Source organism: Elephantulus edwardii, unplaced genomic scaffold (genome assembly GCF_000299155.1).
Source record: "Elephantulus edwardii isolate Elephantulus edwardi_28Jun2011 unplaced genomic scaffold, EleEdw1.0 scaffold00264, whole genome shotgun sequence".
Taxonomy (NCBI): Eukaryota; Metazoa; Chordata; class Mammalia; order Macroscelidea; family Macroscelididae; genus Elephantulus; species Elephantulus edwardii.
In genome coordinates this window covers 3,428,186-3,445,653 of record NW_006400014.1, presented here as the reverse complement: position 1 = coordinate 3,445,653, position 17,468 = coordinate 3,428,186, and the positions used below count along the sequence as shown (strand labels likewise).

The 17,468-nt window shown below is 36.7% G+C and overlaps 1 protein-coding gene across 4 annotated transcripts in view; it reads left to right on the top strand.

Annotated features, from left to right (window-relative positions):
- The window catches only part of VPS13C (vacuolar protein sorting 13 homolog C (S. cerevisiae)), a 248,439-nt gene that overhangs the window by 116,339 nt on the left and 114,632 nt on the right, over positions 1-17,468 (top strand). For all 4 annotated transcript variants that reach the window (XM_006899645.1, XM_006899642.1, XM_006899644.1 and 1 more), the window contains 8 exons: positions 420-499; positions 3,820-3,879; positions 6,315-6,477; positions 7,417-7,533; positions 8,835-8,938; positions 9,180-9,347; positions 15,314-15,618; positions 17,222-17,369. In XM_006899645.1, coding sequence (XP_006899707.1) covers positions 420-499; positions 3,820-3,879; positions 6,315-6,477; positions 7,417-7,533; positions 8,835-8,938; positions 9,180-9,347; positions 15,314-15,618; positions 17,222-17,369 — 1,145 coding nt within the window. The remainder of the gene's footprint in view (positions 1-419; positions 500-3,819; positions 3,880-6,314; positions 6,478-7,416; positions 7,534-8,834; positions 8,939-9,179; positions 9,348-15,313; positions 15,619-17,221; positions 17,370-17,468) is intronic.

Below are 17,468 nucleotides of genomic sequence, written 5' to 3'. Positions count from 1 at the left end.
TTTCTGCATCAATTGATAGGACCATATGGTTCTTGTTCTTTGCCTTGTTGATGTGATGAATTACATTGATTGTTTTCCTTATGTTGAACCATCCTTAAGCACTAGTCTTTCTGCTACAATGCAAATGCACTTATTGAAAAAAATTTTTGAAAGTCTAGAGAAATCTTGATTATTTTTGAACATAGATATGAAATAAAATGAAGATAATGGTGTTTTTAAAGGTTAGTTGGTTACCCAAGTTAAGAATTTGGACTGTTTTGCTTCTTTGCTAGTGATGTTTGTGTTCAGTAGTCATAAGAATGTGTTCATAAATTATTTTGAAACTTAATGAATATTTTTAAATAGAAAAGATAAGTAGAAAATTACAAAATGAAAAATGAGCTATCTGCTTGAAATACTGCTCTTTGTATTGAATCAAGGATCCAGAAAGAAGCCCCTTCATTTGATTAGCTCTTCCGACAAATCTGGATTGGACCTTCTAAAAGTGGAATATATTAAGGTAAGAGATACAGAGTATTTATGTTATTTATTGAAGGCATGAAACAGTCCCCTGAAGGAAAAAGAAAGGAGTTGATAGTCAATGGCTCTTAATGTATATAGCAATTTTTAAATTATAATTTTTTAGTTTCCTTAGTACATGACTTTTTTTTTTAAATTGTATTATTCTTAAGTGTACCGTCAAATCAGATCTGACTGGTACAGGAGGAGATTGCCCCCTCCTTCTCCAGCAGAGCGTTTGAACTGCATACGTCTGGGATTGCAGTGCAGTGTCATGCCACTAGGCCAACAGAGCTCCCCAGTACATGATTTTTACAAAGCCCCTAGCTGCTTTTCTAAAAGATTAAAACCTGGGATGAAGTATGCTCTGAGTGTACCTATCTTCTGGGTCATATTCACCTACCTATACTAAAGTAGTTGTATGTATAGGTAGTATTTGGCTGATCATACTGCTTAAAAAAGGATGAAGTCATCCTTCTATTTTCACAATAATGGTCTTATGCAATATTTGTCCTTATGAGACTGAGTTCACTCAGCATCATGCTTTCCAGTCTCTCCCAAGTTATCTAGTATTTTTTGAAATTATTGCTCCTGACTGCTGTGTAGTATTCCAGTGTGTGAATATACCACAATTTCTCAATTCATTTGATTGTGATTAGACTAGTAAAACATAAATGGGGATTTAAGGGAGGAAGGAGTAGCAGTAGAAGGGTGAAGGTGTGTCGGGAGAAAGTATGGGGTCAAACAATTTGGTGTGTTGGAGAAAGGTTGTAAAGGAAATGGGATAGATGCGGTAGGGACCTGAAAAGATAGGGTAATGGGGGCCATAGTTCAGTGGTGATTAATTTTATATAACACATTCTATGGGAATGATTTGATGAGATGTATTGATTCTGTGATTGGGTTGGTGGGAATGAGTGTGTCAGAGACTGCGAGCTTGGCACAGGATAGAGTGGCATTTAGAGCTCTTATACATAGGGTGGCTATGAGTCACAAGTGACTCGATGGCACATAACAACAACAATTAACAACAACATGGGAATGATTGCATGAAACACAATATAAATGAAGGAAAGTGTGAAACACAATGTATACAAATTTTGTATGCAAACCAAAGTAAAATAAATTTTTAAAAAAAATGAAGTCAGTTTGAGTTGGGTTAGGAGGAAGCTGTCAATATTGGGAAAATACTAGACTCACTGCCCTTGAGTCAATCACTTCTCATAGTGAGCTTCCATCAGTTTGCAAGCCTGTACATCTTTAAGGAAGCAGACTACCTATCTTTGTCCCATCAAATTGTGTGACCCTATTATTACTTCCCCCCTGTCCATCTTCCTTCCTCTGCTCCCCCCCACTCCTACCCTTGCAGGAGCAGTGATTTTGAAAATCACTACCTACTTAGAAGGGACTGGAGAGTATTGTGCTAAGTGAACTAACTCAGTCCCATAAGGACAAATACTATATAAGACCATTATTGTAGAAATAGAAAGGTAATTAGTAAAATCTGTATGAGAATCTAAGGAGAGAGAAGGGGCGCAGAGGGATGAGGATGCATGGGGGGTGGTAATCATAGGGTTGCACAATTTGATGGGTAGTGGTTAAAGTGGGTAAAGCAAATGTGAAAGATATGGTACATAAAACAATGTATAAGAACTTTGTAAGTAAACCAGTATAAAATAAAAATTTGTTATTTTAAAAAAGGCAGTGGTGATGAAGGAGGAATCTAAGCTGCTCTGAAGGAATTGGCAAAAAACAGGCTGCAGGAATTGATGGAATACCAACTGATATATTTTATCAAATGGATGCTGCTCTGGACACACTTAGCAGGTTATGCCAAAAAATCTGGAAGATAACAACCTGGCCAACGGCCTGGAAGGGATCTATCTGTTTACATTTATTCCCGTTCCAAAAACAGGTGACCCAACAGAGTGTGGAAATTATCAGATAATATCACTATATCACACGCAAGCTGGATCCTGTTGAGTATTATCCAGAAACAACTGGAATAGTACTTGAGTGGAGAACTTCCAGTTGTGTAAACTGAGAACTGAGATCAGAGAGGCTGTGGCACTAGGGACATCATAGCCAATATTAGATGGATCTGGTTGAAATTGTGTGTCACAACAAATTGAGGCTAACCTTAAAAAGAATGCGAATCTCAGAATACTTCTTGTGCTAATGTGAAACCTATATTTGAACTCAGAAGCAGTAGTCAGACTAGAGCAGGAAAACACTGCTCAGGATCAGGAAAGGTGTGCATTAGGGATGCATCCTATCCCCATACCTTTTCAATCAGTATGCAGACTAGATCTATTAGGAGGCTGGACTTTTTGAGGAGGAATGTGACATCAGGATTGGAGAAAGACTCTTCAATAACCTGCATTATGCAGATGACACAAACTTTTTTTCTGAAACTGAGGAGAACCTGAAGTTTTTGTTGCAGAAGGTCAAGGACTGTTAGTCTTCAATGTGGATTGAAGGGCAACATCAAGAAAACAAAAGATTCTCACCATGGGGCCAATTGGGAGCTTTATATGATGGACATAGAAGAGATTGAAAGAGATTGAGATTGTTAACAACTTTAGCTTGCTTGGTTCCACTATCAACATTCTTGGCACCAGCAGTCAGGAAACCAAAAGATGAATTGCATTGGGAAAGTTTGCTGTCAGGGACCTCTCTAGAGTATTGAAGAGCAATGATGTCAGTCTGGAGACTAAGGAGGGCCTGATCCAGGTGTGTTCTTCACAATTACTTGACAAAAATCAGAGAACTGAACAATGACAAAGAATGATAAAAGAAGGATCACAGCCTTTTAATTGTGGTTCTGGAGAAGAGTGTTGAACAAACCATGGACGACCAGAACAAACAGGTCTGTCCTGGAAAGGGTGAAACCAAGCTGTTCTCTGGAGGCAAGGATTTTGAAGCTCCCTCTCACATACTTTGGGCATAGTGCCAGGAGGGACCATCTTTGGAGAAAGATACCATGCTAGGAAAGGGAGGGGTGGACAGCAAAAGAGTAGAATACCGAAGGTGAGATGGTTTGACTCAGTGACTGGAGAAATGGGCTTAGGTGTTTCAAAGATGATGAGATTGGCTCAAGATAGGGCAAGGTTCAGAGCTAATGTGTATAGGTTTGCTATAAGTTGCAAGTGACTTGATGGCACATAACACAAAAACAACTATATATACACGTGTGTGTGTGTGTGTGTATATATGTGTATGTTTTATATATATATATAAGTAATGATATGTAAATTAACCAGAGTTTATAATTTACTTTGATCTTTATATCTATTCTTAGAACTTTTATTTTTTTTTCAGGCTGATAAGAATGGGCCTAGTTTTCAGACCACTTTTGAAAATGCTGAACAAACAATTAAGGTAAAAAATTCTCTAAAAAAATAATCTTATTTGAAAATGCTCCTGTATCAAAGTTTTAAATATCATTTGAAGAATACTGATTAAGTAATTTGGAGAAATAAATTATATATTAACTGTATAAATGCTTAATATGCTCTTTGTTTTTAATTTGGGTTTATAAAGCTGCTGTTTTGCTTTACTATATCACACCTTAATGTCCTTAAAAGTTTTAATATTATTTCTTTTTAAAAAATGGGAAGGAAATGGTTATATATTAAGGACCTTGGATTTACAAAGAACTAACAAGGTTCTAAACAAAGCAAACTAAATAGCATTGTTAGTGCACCAAAAAAAGTGTGATTACAAGGAAAAATGTTGGAGTGCTTGAGATGCTGTCCTACTTAGGTAGTAGCATAGGTGAAGAAGAGACAAGATGTGTCTGCAGGTTACATGAAAAGAAAATGAGTGAGAATGGTTGTCGGGAGTTCTGTTGGCCTAGTCCATAGGAAGTTGTGCTGCTAACTCAAAGGTGGCACCTCTCTGGAGGTTTGAATCCACCAGTAACTCCATGGATGCCAAATGGGCAGTCTCCGCCCCTGTGATTTACAGCCTCCAAAAACTCACTGGAGCTTCAGTTATCAGTGAGTTCTGACTTGATGACAGTGAGTTGTTTGAAGGATGGGAAATCTGTTGTAATATTGTAACTTTCCCTCCTCCCTCCTGTAGTTAATGTCCATTTTGTTTTCAGGAAATGAAAAAAATAATCTTTCATGTAAGCAAAGATAATTTTTGTTATATATTAATTTACTATTTAGAAAATAGTAAATTTGTTGTAAGTGACTTATATTGCTCTTTTACCTTTCTGGAGTCAAGTGTTTTTTTGTTGTTGTGTTTTTTTCTTCTTTTTTTTTTTTTTTTCTAAAAGTGCCATACCTTTTTTTCTCTCTGTAAATGGTCTATTTTTATTTCTTCTTAAGTGATAGTGTCGAGGGATGATTTCTTAAGAGATCCAGGAGCCTCTTTGAGTAATACCTAGAAAGTTCTGACTCAGATATAAGAATTTGATAGGATATACTGTGCAAGAAAGACACCAATCTAAGCAAGAGCAAGCGAAAGAAATGCAAGTTAATTTGACACTCATAACAGAATATGAAGGGGTCAGGAAAGGCTGACATTAACTTATATATGAATATATATATATATATAATGTTTTTCAGTGAAGGTCAAATTTACACAGTGTTAGGCTAAAAATAAAAATGGAAGTTGAAGCTCAACTCAAAAAGATCCCATGTCAGGACATTTTCTGAAACCAGAACTCAGAAAATCCTATGTCAGGACATTCTCCAGAATTAGAACTCAGAAATTCCCATATCAGGACCTTTTCCAAAACCAGAAACTTTATGCACCAATGAGCTCTACAGCAACATCAGCTCATCTCACAACCCCCTAAAACACACCTGCTAAAACCCCGTATATACCCCCTAAGCCCAGCCCTCATATTCCCCCTTGCTGAGTAGCCCTGTTTCTACCTCCACATGGTTCGTGGCTTCTGTCAGAAACCTTTCAAATAATAGCACCCCATCAAGAGTGGTCATTAGTTTTTATACTTGGATTAAGTGTTTATCTGCTTAATGTATTGCTATTGCTAATTCAAAGTTTTTACATTCAAAAAGAACAGTTTACATAGTTACTAGTAAACAGAAAAGTTGTGATATAATGTACATATGACTAAAAAGGTACTATTTCAAAAGGTAAATTCTAATTCAGGAAAGCTGTCCGTAAACAGACAGCTTAAAGTACTTTACATGACTGAAGAAAGAGAAGTAGCATTCTAGGGCAAAGCAACCAGTTTTGCAGGCTGGAGGTATCTGATGTCAGTTGTACAACTGCACCATATGTTTGAATAATCCGGAATTTACTAATATCATGCTATCAAATGCCACATTTGAAATGATTTCTAGACAATCCTAGCACATGGGGAGCTAGAGTTTCATTTAAGTGTTATAAGATCATAGTCAATAATTACTGACCATGCAATCAACCTGTATTTGTTGAATATTGGGATGACTATGAGTAGCAAATTAAAGGACCCACAATGGTTATATGCTTTAGAAAGAAATAATTGTGTTATCTGATCCAACTAATGTACTCTGGAATAGTGTGAGTGACTGGGGTAATTGGGATGGGTGTATCGGAGATGGTGTGATTGGCACAGGACAGAGCAGAGTTAAGGACTGTTGTACATACGGTCGCTATGAGTCGCAAGTGACCCGATGGCACATAAGAACAACAACAATTGACTCTGTGCATGTCCTGTTGGAGGAGCCTGAGTTGTGACTCTTCTGTCTGGGTGGTAGAAGACAGAAAAGCTTTGCATTTAGGATCCATTATGGAGAGAAACTAAAGGGAAAACATCAGACATAAGAAAATTAATTTTCTTTTTTAAACATTTTTAGGTAGCCTTTTCATCTTTAAATCTGTTGCTGCAAACACAAGCTCTTCTCTCTTCTATTAATTACTTGACAAATATTCTTCCATCAGATGGTCAAAATATGGACGATGTTACAGAGACACAAATTTCAACTGAAAAGCACCAAAAAAATTCTACACTACAGAAAGGTATGAAAACTGCTTTTTTGTTGTTAGTAGAGTTTTCAAACTCTAGAGTAGAGCTGTGGTAGCATATAGTGGTAAGGAGTTGCACTAGTAACCTCAAGGCAGGCTTTTTGAATCCACTAGTTGCTCTGTGAGAAAAATACTAATATTCTTATATTGCTTGATTTACAGCATCCAAAAACCCAATGGTGGCTTAGTTATGAGCGTGTTCCAATTTAGTTACACATAACAACAGAGTAGTATAAGCCATTTTGTTTTCTTCAGTCCTTTTCTCCAAGTAAGAGTTTTATGAGTGCCTTGTGTGTAAGCCAAATGTAATTAGTGCACTTAGTTTGGCAAATATTTATTTAGTTCTTATTGGCAGTAGCCTTATTGGCTTTTACGTAGCTAATAGAAAGAGAGGATTTCTATTTACCCAGAGCACTTCCTCTCCTCTCTGAGACTCCCAAAGGGATTGCATAAATAGGGTTTGTCTTCCTTTTCACTTTACAAATAAGAATGGTAACGTATGGAAGTCCGAAGGCAGGAGTGCAGGCATAAAATCTTCCTGGTCAAGAGGCGGAGTTTGGATCAGAAAGAATTCTGTTTGTTAACTGCTACTTAAACTCTCTCTCTCTCTGTGTGTGTGTGTGTGTGTGTATGTTCAGGCACATTGTTTAGCTTCTCTGCATTTCTTTCTTTGTTTAGCTTCTGTGCATTTCTATGCTCTTGTCTTACTCATTTAGCTTTTGTCTTTGCTTTTAAATTTTAACCCTTAAGAAGAAACATTTAAAGTGCAGTAAGTATTTGAAATTTTAAGCCCTTGAGAATTTTATTATGTACACACACACACACACACACACACACACACACACACACACACACACACCTTGTGGTTGACTCAATAAGAATAGATTTTAAATTAGAATCCATTTGTGATTGAATACTTTGCTTTATTTTTAGTGATTGTATCCACTAAAGATCGTGATATTATTGGCTTCAGACTCTTTGCCAAGTTGAATGCTTTCTATGTCATTGTTTGTGATGAAAAAAACAATATTGCCGAAATCAGGATTCAAGGTAAAAGTTATTAAAGTTATTGAAAGTTTGCTTCCCCCTGTTAGATATAAAAAAGAGCACGAGGGAGAGAAATAAAGAAAGAAATTGATCCCATGAACAGGCCTTTATTATGTTGTCTGAGAGGGATGCCACGTGACCTAGCTGCATGACATGCGGACAGGATCAAAAAGCGGGCAGTTTGAGAGGTTTCCTTTTTATAGAAGTCCTGGGGAGGACTAAGATGGTACTTCTCGGAATTTGGCATGTTAATTAAGTTAGGTTTTAGTTATTTTTAATCAAGCTCAGACTCTTCTCAGGATCCATTATCTGGTCTGGTTTTTGATGTGACCAGCTTAGATGTTATCAGGTTTATCAGGAAGTGATCAGGCTTGGGAGTGGTGGTACAACTGCCATATTCTTCCCTTCACCCCCCTCACCCTATTCCCAGTTACTAAAGAATATATACTAATGTTACTGAACACAAGGGGTTCTTTCTGTAGTCAATGACCAGTAAGACATATGGATTGCAGTATCCATAAATGCACTTTATTACACAGATCTGGGAGACATCTAGTCACCTCCAAGAACTCTAGCTCATTTAACAATGCACTTTTGTTAGTAAAAAAAGATAATTCATATACAATTTACATATAGCTGGAGAACCAGCTTCAGAGAAATCAAACTACTTTACATGACTAAAGACAGGAGACAGAGAATTTGGAGGCTAAGTAACTAGTTTCGCAAGCTGAAGAAAACTGATGTTAGTTTTATAATTATGTAACAATAGTTTTATAACTGATACATATATAGAGAATTCTGAACTTATTAATACCACCGTATCATTCCCCCCTCTTTTTATATAAGTCTTATAAGAGAAACTTACCACCCGATTAGCATGTTGTGATCCGGTAAAGATCATATTTAATTAAGTCCTTGGAAAATGGAAAAAATCAGAAAACTAAGGAGTAGTTTGTCTTCTTTTTTTTCCTTATGTTTTTTCTAAACTTAGAGTGCATCCACTGGTCTGAATTTGATCTGTGAAATATTTTCGTACTTTCAGTGTAAATTACTGAAGGAATCCTCAGAAAATTTGTACCAGAAGTAGTTTCTTCAAACAAATTGAACATTCAGGAAATGATTTCTTAAATGAATTGATAGATTTAATTCTTTATCAGATTAAAAGATCTGATATAGAAACTTAATTTGTCAGTTATGGGTCCAAATATTACCAAATGTTTTGAAGTCTTACCTTCAAGAGAAAATGTTGGAAACAGGTCTTAATTATTGTCAATTTATGGAAATTACTATAATTTTTTCCCCAGGCCTAGATTCTTCTCTTTCTCTTCAGTCAAGAAAACAGTCACTATTTGCCAGACTGGAAAATATTATTGTTACAGATGTTGATCCTAAGACAGTTCATAAAAAAGTAAGTGATAATGTAGTTCATAAAAAAGGTAAATAGATAATGTTGTTTTATTTTAAAACTTATTTTACTTTAAAATATATTAATAAATTATCTTTTAAGAAGAATGTTTTCATGAAGATTACATATGGGAAGTTTAAAATATAAACCATTTCCAAAAGGAATTTTTTTGTTGTTTTCTGAATGAGATTTTGTTTTATTATTGTCTTCCTGGATGAAGTACATTAAGATCTCTGTTTTTCAGGCTGTCTCGATAATGGGAAATGAAGTTTTTCGTTTTAACTTGGACCTGTATCCAGATGCAACTGAGGGAGATTCCTATAGGGACATGTCTAAAGTCGATGGTGTGGTATCATTGAATGTTGGCTGTATTCAGATTGTGTATCTTCATAAATTCCTGATGTCACTTCTGGTAAATTTATTCTTTGTATCTTGAATATTCAACTTGGTGATCTTGCAATAAGTCTGATTATTAAGTTTATATCTTATAAATTTCAATTTTAAATGAGAATTATTCTGTCTATCCATCTGTACACACACATATGTTACTGAACACAAGGGGTTCTTTCCATAGTCAATCACCAATAAGACAAACGGATTGCAATATCCATAAATGTACTTTATTACACAGATCTGGGAGACGGCGAGTCACCTCCAAGACTGTCTCCCTTCTTGTTCAGTTAGAAAATATTCTCATGACGTTTTCTGACCTCTGGACTGCAAGATCTTTAGTAAAAAGGGAATGCAGACATAAATTAGAAGACAAACTTCAGGAAGCAAAGGAGTATTACACTCTGCTGTTTGCTTTCCCTACCTCACATGATTTGACGAATCAGTAATACTTTAGTGACATTCTAATAGGCAGGAACAGCATTAGTTACTATACAAATAACTATGCTGATGCAGTGTTCTAAATGTACTAATTTTTAGCTGTTGAACTTTTCTATTTTGATTAAAGGCTCTCAGCTTCTGCTCCACTAATTTTAAGTTACATGAAACGTTCTTTATCAACTGTTTTTAAACATAAAACAAAGAAAATTAAGGGGGAGGGAATATTTTCGACTTGCGAGGTTGAGTCCAATGGAAGTGGCTGGTTGAGCTTGGCTTCTTTAGCTGGCAGTTTATCTCTGGAAGGAGGCTCAGGGTCTGCAACAAACCTCAGCGTTCAGGTTACCTATAGGAAAGGGAGCAAACCTAGAGAGAACAAACTTGTGAGTTACTAAAGGAGATGGAGGAAAGTGGCTTAGATAAGGTTTCTCACACACAATTTCATGGGCTTAATTTAAGCCTACTTCTGGTGCTACTTTAATTCAGAGCAAGGCCAAAGCAACCCCTGATTATACTAGAAATGGGTTTCCTGATAGTGCTCGGTTGTCGACTTTATTCCTGTTGTCACTCTGAAGGCTTTCAGTGACTTAAACTTGATTTTTATTTCTTCAGATTATTTCTTATGATCCTGCCAAACATGACCTACAAAAAACTTCTAGTTTTTCCATTGAAGTATTCTAGCAGAGTTCCAAGAAGAACTAATTTTTAGGTCTTTCTGAGACCATGCCCAGTCACTGTTGCCTGGGGTCTTAGGTGTGTGCTTAAAGAAGGCAACAGGATAACATAAGTCACTTACAAACCAGACTGAGCTTCCTCTTACTTTGGCCCTTGTAGTCCTCTTTAGATAAATCAGCAAGTTGTTATCTTTTCCACTGGAAGGCAATTCTTCTAAAGAGGGCCCTCCCCAGGATTTTGGATAGGCCTTCTTCTAGTGTCCTTGTTTTTGGTAATAAATATTCCCCCTTGTCTCTGTCTGGTCTTCTTTTTCCTCTTGGGGGTTTTTCTTGGGGTCCGATCGCCTTACCTTCTGTGGTATTTCCAAAGACAGCATTATTTGGAGGTATCTGGTATTTTACATTTGAAAGAGTCTGACTTCCTTTGGGTCCAACACTTCACAGTTGGCAACAGCTGGCTTCTTGCAGGAAAGCCTGGGCTCCTGCAGCCTCTTAGCACCACAGTTTCCAAGGCCTCCCTCCTGTGGTCCTGACATATAACAGCTTATATGAGCTGGCCTCCTTCAGCCCCAGCACTCGATAGTGTGGGAGGCTTGGCTTCGTGAAGATCCAGCGCTCACAGTTTAAAATAAGCCTGACTCGGTCCTGCTCGCTCATTATCACCACATACCCTGGTGACCACTTCCCTCCTGGCTCCAGACTCCAGCTCCATATGCTCTTGGAAGGAGATGGAAGCTCATCCCTGGCCGGAATCTTTGCAGAGCCTTGACTCTTCACTCAGTCCAGGCATCCTGTCCTGGGAGCAGCCGCTCCTGCTGGGCAGCAGGACTGGCTGGGCCTCTCTTCTCATCGCAGTCTACCTGCTGTCCCAAGATGCCACTTGGTGGGAGCTCAGGACTCCCCATCTCATATGCTATCATACTCGTATGCTGTTAATCTCTCTCATTGAACAACCAGGGTGGGAATGTCCATCCATGACTCCAAGTGGCTGAGGGAGTCTGGTGGGTCCTCTGGAGTATGCTCAGGGTGTATTTTCAAAGACAGCATCATTTGGAGGTGTCTGGCATTCTCGGTTGTTGGATACCCTAGGTGTGATGTCGACCATGCCAAGTTGAGTTTGTGCCAGTGGCTCAGTCCATCTTTTGTAGTCTCCTCCTAATGTCAGGGATGCTCTGGGGAACAAACGTCGGGTTAATTATTCAGACTGTAGCAGAGTTTTCTGAGCCAAGATCCATGTACTTACAGATAGCTTGATGCAGCCTTTCAAAAACAGGAAAAGAATTCCATTTTGTTGCCGCAGGATGGCTTCAGGTTTGGAGTTTCCTTTCTTTTTCTTTCCCTTAGAGACTGAACTTTTTTTATGTTCCCTCAGCCATAGGCTTCTGCCATCTGAATACAAATTAGGCTAAGTGAAGCAATTGTTTTAAAAATAATCTCCATGAAGGCAAGCTGCTACTATTCCTATCTTCTCTTCACCAGCCAGAAGCTGGGTTAAGAAAAGTTGAATTTGCTCACTTAGCAAAGAAAATAGTGATTATTATGTCTGTTATTTTAATAATCACCTTCATGGAAGAGTATGAAATTTTAAAATTTTTTTTTCTCACTTTGACTGATGTGAGGCAGAGGAAAAAAAATATTCATAAGATCGTAGGGTTGCCCATATATATATTATAGAGTTTCTGGATAACTACCTGAGGGGGTATTGTTTGGCCTTGTTTTGAGTAGTCCTGGCCAAAAGGATATGAGGTAAAAAAAAATTATCTAAGCCACTTTCCCTCATTTTTCCTGGAGTGACACTTTAGGTTTTTACTAGTAAGTGTCATTGATGTATTAAAAAAAAAAAACAAACAGAAAAACCAAACACAAACCCACTGGCTTGATTGGGCACTATCTGAAAATTTATGCTTTCTTTCATTTTGCCCCCATTTAACAAGTGTCTCTTACATTCTCCTTTTTATAGTATAGAATATTAAAGGCTTATGTATACAGATTTTACTCAATTTCTTTGACTTCTGGTGAAATATTACTTGCTGAGTAAATTTAAGGATCTGTATAAAGTCTACTTTTTATTTTTTACTATAATTTAAATAACATAAAAGTGTGAAATTTTTACTGAAATAAAAAATATTCTTTTGGCTAAGGATAATATTAGCAAACAGGCCAATTACACAGAATTTTTTCCTAATAGACTTTTTAACTGAAATGGACACTTTTGTTCTTACTTTTGAGCAATGATCTACAATGAAATGAACAAAAGAACAGTGTTAATACATGTGCAGTTCTTACAGGTACACAATCATTAGATACAATAACAATACAGCTTTTGATCAGATACAGCACAAGTTTTACTCATTAAATATAACTTCTACTCATCAGATACAGCAAATTTTACTCATCAAATATAACTTTCACTCATCAGATACAGCATAATTTTTACACATTGGATATAATTTTTACTCGATACAGCACAAATATTACTTGCTAAATATAACTTTGACTCATCAGATACAGAACAAGTTTTACACATCAAATATAATTTTCATGTTTTACTCATCAAATATAACTTTCACTCAGCAGATACAGCACAAGTTTTACTTATTAAATATAATTTTCACTCATCTAATACAGCACAAATTTTACTTATTAAATATAACTTTTATGCAGCAAATACAGCACAAGTTTTATTCATTAAATATAACTTTCACTCAGCAGATACAGCTACTTTTCAAATATAACTTTCAGTCAGCAGATACAGCACAAGTTTTACTCATCAAATATAACTTTTACTTAGCAGATACAGCACAATATTTACTTATTACATATAACTTTTACTCATCAGATATAGCACAAGTTTTACTCATCAAACTCATCAGATATAACTTTTACTCGGCAGATACAGCACAAGTTTTACACATCAAATATACTTATCAGATACAGCACAAATTTCACTAATCAAATAACTCACTCATCAGATACAGCACAAATATTACTAATTCAACAACTTTTACTTATCAGATACAGCACAGATTTTACACATTAAATATAATTTTTACTCATCAGATACAGCACGAATTTTACACGTTAAATATAACTTTCACTCAGCAGATGCAGCACAAGTTTAACTCATTAAATACAATGCAACTTCAGTCAGATCTGATAAAAGCAGGCATCAGTCAAAGTGCTAAAAAGAATGACGAGCAGAGAGCTTCTGATTCTATAAAATGAAGAATGGGAAGGTTCAGTTTCCATTCCTGTAGGTTCTTGTGTAAAGTACAGAAACCAACATAGGCACAACTTGTGCAACAAATACAGATTTGGGGTGGGTACTCATGTCAACCCACTCACCCAGATGTCTGTGGGCAGCTCATGTTAAGCAACTCTCCCAGATCTCTGTGGGAGAGTTCATGCTGACCCACTCACACACATCTGAATGGGAGGCTCAAGCCAACCCACTCAGATTGGAATGGATGGCTCACGCCAACTCGCTCCGAGGTAACCGGTTACAGGTGTACACACGTGCATTCTCCAGGGCTGGCCAAAACAGAATTTTTTACTAAGCGCGCAGTTACCAGAAAAAGTACATGGATTCACAAAGGCGATAGAGGATGCCAAGAGTTGATTTCTCAAAGGTCTCTTGAGACAAAAGATCTCCTTGGCGCGCCTTTGGATGGTTGAGAAACCTGCTCTTGGCGTTCTCCTATCCTCGAGATTCAGAATCCCCTAACGAGCAAAAACAAAAAGTTTTTACTTACCAGGTGAGTCTGAAGGTCCCATCTGGGTCACCAAAAATGTTACTAAACACAAAGAATTCTGAACTTTTAAATCTCTCTCTTTCTTTCTTACGTGCGTGCGCGCGCGCACTCACTCACACACACACACACACACACACACACACACATTTCTATACCTGTATATCTATATTGGGTGGGGGTATATCTGTATGTACCAAAACCCACCACCACCAAATTGATTCTGATTCACAGTGACTGAGTAGAATCTGCCCATAGGGTTTTTAAAGGCTCTAGCAAACTTCCTCTTCTTTCTCCCATACAGTGACTGGGTTTGAATGGAACATTTGGTTAACAGTTGACTTCTTTAAGCACTCCTCTCCTACCAGGGATCCTTAATTATAAATGTGTAGGGGCCATTGGTGGTTTAGTGATAAGAAGCTGCTCTGCAATTCTGAAAGTACATGATTCATATCCACCAGCTGCTTCACAGGAGATAGATGAGCATTCTCCTCCCATATAATGAACTGCCTTTGAAAATCTGCCTGAGTGTCAGCTATGGGTCAGTCCCAACTCAACAGTACATAGCAACAACAACAATTTATATATTAACATAATCAATATGTATGTATTATTACTAGGGAGCTAAAATATGAATTATTTCATGATTGTTGCTTAAAACTGGAACTGGTAATGATTTTTACTAGAATATGCTGGAGTCCGGGTGGTACAGTAGGCAACATGTTATGTGGCTGATTGGGAGTTTGGTGAAAAGGTGGGCATTCATATGTAACAGACATCCCACCTCAGAAACCTGTGGAAGGTACGATGAGTTGGAAGTGACTCAAGAGCAGTGAACTTTTTGAGTGAGAACATAATAAATCTGACTTTTGAGTATAAAAGCTACTGAAAATGTTTTGGTTTTGCTTCCTTAGTCCTAATTCATTTGCTGTGATCAGGTAGCCAATAGATATGAATGGCTTAGAAGAAATTTCTAGTTAGCACTGAAAACGTAGGACACAGTTAACACCTATCTATTGGTAAAAACCCAAACAAACTAAAGCTATATGTATAAAAATGAAACAGTGCTCTTTATTAATGTGTCTGACCTATGTTTGAACTTTTTGTGTTATATTTTATATCCACAGAACTTCCTGAATAAATTTCAAACAGCCAAGGAAGCTCTGAGCGCTGCCACAGCCCAAGCTGCAGAAAAGGCTGTCACAAGTGTGAAAGATCTTGCTCAGAGGAGTTTCCGTGTTTCCATCAATGTTGATTTGAAAGCACCAGTTATAATCATCCCGCAGTCTTCTGTTTCCACCAATGCAGTAGTGGTAGATCTGGGGTTAATTAGAGTTCACAATCAGTTTATTCTGGTAGGAGATGAAGACTGCTTAAATCCACCAGTAGTTGACAGAATGGATGTGCAGCTAACAAAGCTGAAACTTTCCAGGTATACTCTGAATAATTACGGAGTTGAATTATTGTATTAATGCTTTATGTAACCTTTCATGACCTTTAGAGTTTATACCTAAAATATATATCAGTTAAACAGACAACTTTTTAATCAGTTTTTATTTGAAAAATTTCAGACTTGTAGAAGAATTAGAAGCAGCATAATATGAGCACATCTATCCATCTTTCGCTTAGATTCACCAGTTGTTTATGAATGCTTTTTTCACTTTGTAGTACATATTATTATTATGAAAACATTTATTTGCTTTGTTGTTTAACAGAATTTTGACATCTAGACAGTTAGGTTCTAGGTATCTGAGCATGCATTTACTAAGAACAAAGATACTTGTTTACATATCCACAGTCCATTTGCCAAATCTGGAAATTTAATATTAATGTAATAATAGTATCTAATGCGTGATCCATATTCAAATATACCAGTTGTCCCAATAAATAATTTTGGGAATTTTTTAAAGTAATTTTTCTCCCTGGTCTCAATCACGTAATATATTTTAACTGTATCATGATGTTGTGGTAGTGGTGTTGTGTGCTGTTGAGTTGGGACCAACTCATAGCTGACCCTCCCACAGGTTTTTAGAGACAGTATATTGCCCAGGAGGAAATTGCCCATCCTTCTCGGAGCAGCTGGTGTATTTGAATTATATGCTTATGGTTTTGCAGTGCAGCTTCTTAGCACTAGGCCATCAGAGCTTGATATTACTTTCCACACTGATATTAATTTTCACACTGATAGATAGTACTTCAGCTTTCTCTTGGTTTTCATCAAGGAAATAGTTTGGAGATTATAATCTAGTTTCTATGGAGACTATGAATTTGATTAGTTGGAATGTTTCCTTGTCAGATGATAAATTTTGTTGAAGGAATATTATGTCAGTGCTCCCCCAGGTGACACATGAAATCACTTTTGTACACAGTTCTTTCTTAAAATCCCCCATCTCAGGGGATTTGATTATCCAAGTGTTAAGAAGTAAGGATTATAACACAAATTGATAATAATGACCCAGAGAAAAACTTTATGAAGCTCTTTGTAAAAATTTTACCTGGTTACATTGCTATGGTATTTTTTTCTTCTCTTTAATCTCTGTGCCAGTGTACATAGCAGTTCTTGAACAACTGTATTTGTTTATTTCTCATATATCTTCAACACTATGAATTTATTTTTAAAATACATTAAATTTCCCACTTATCTATTGTTTGGGAAGTTCTCTGGTAGCCTAATGGTAAGAAGCTGCATGGCAATCCTGAAGGCATACAATTCGAATCCACCAGCTGCTCTATGAGAAGGATGAGCAATCTCCTCCCATGTGTTTTACTAGAGGGTCAGCTATGGATTGGTTCCAATTCAATGGTACACAACAACCACATCCACTATTTTAAGGAGTTTTCATACTTGTTCATGGTTTATTTTATATTGTAATTTGTGTCTGCTTGTAGATTACATATTTATTTTAGAGCTAGTCTGGAAATGTAGCATAGTTCAAATCTGTGTTTTGGAGCATCAACTTCTGACGTTATTTATGTTTTTAAAATATTTGGATTACCTCCATACCTGCATATGTATTAATTACCTCTTTTATTAGGACAGTGATTCAACCAGGCATCTCTCATCCTGATATTCAACTATTGTACCCAATAAACTTGGACTTTTATATAAATCGGAATCTAGCTGCCTTGTGGTACCACAAAATGCCTGTTGTAGAAATCAAAGGACATATTGATTCCATGAATGTAAGTGTGTGTGTGGAAAAACTATGTCATTAAAATTTTAGCTTCTAGACTTTCTCATTAGAATTAAAATAAAGAGCTTTTTGATAATATATTAAGAAC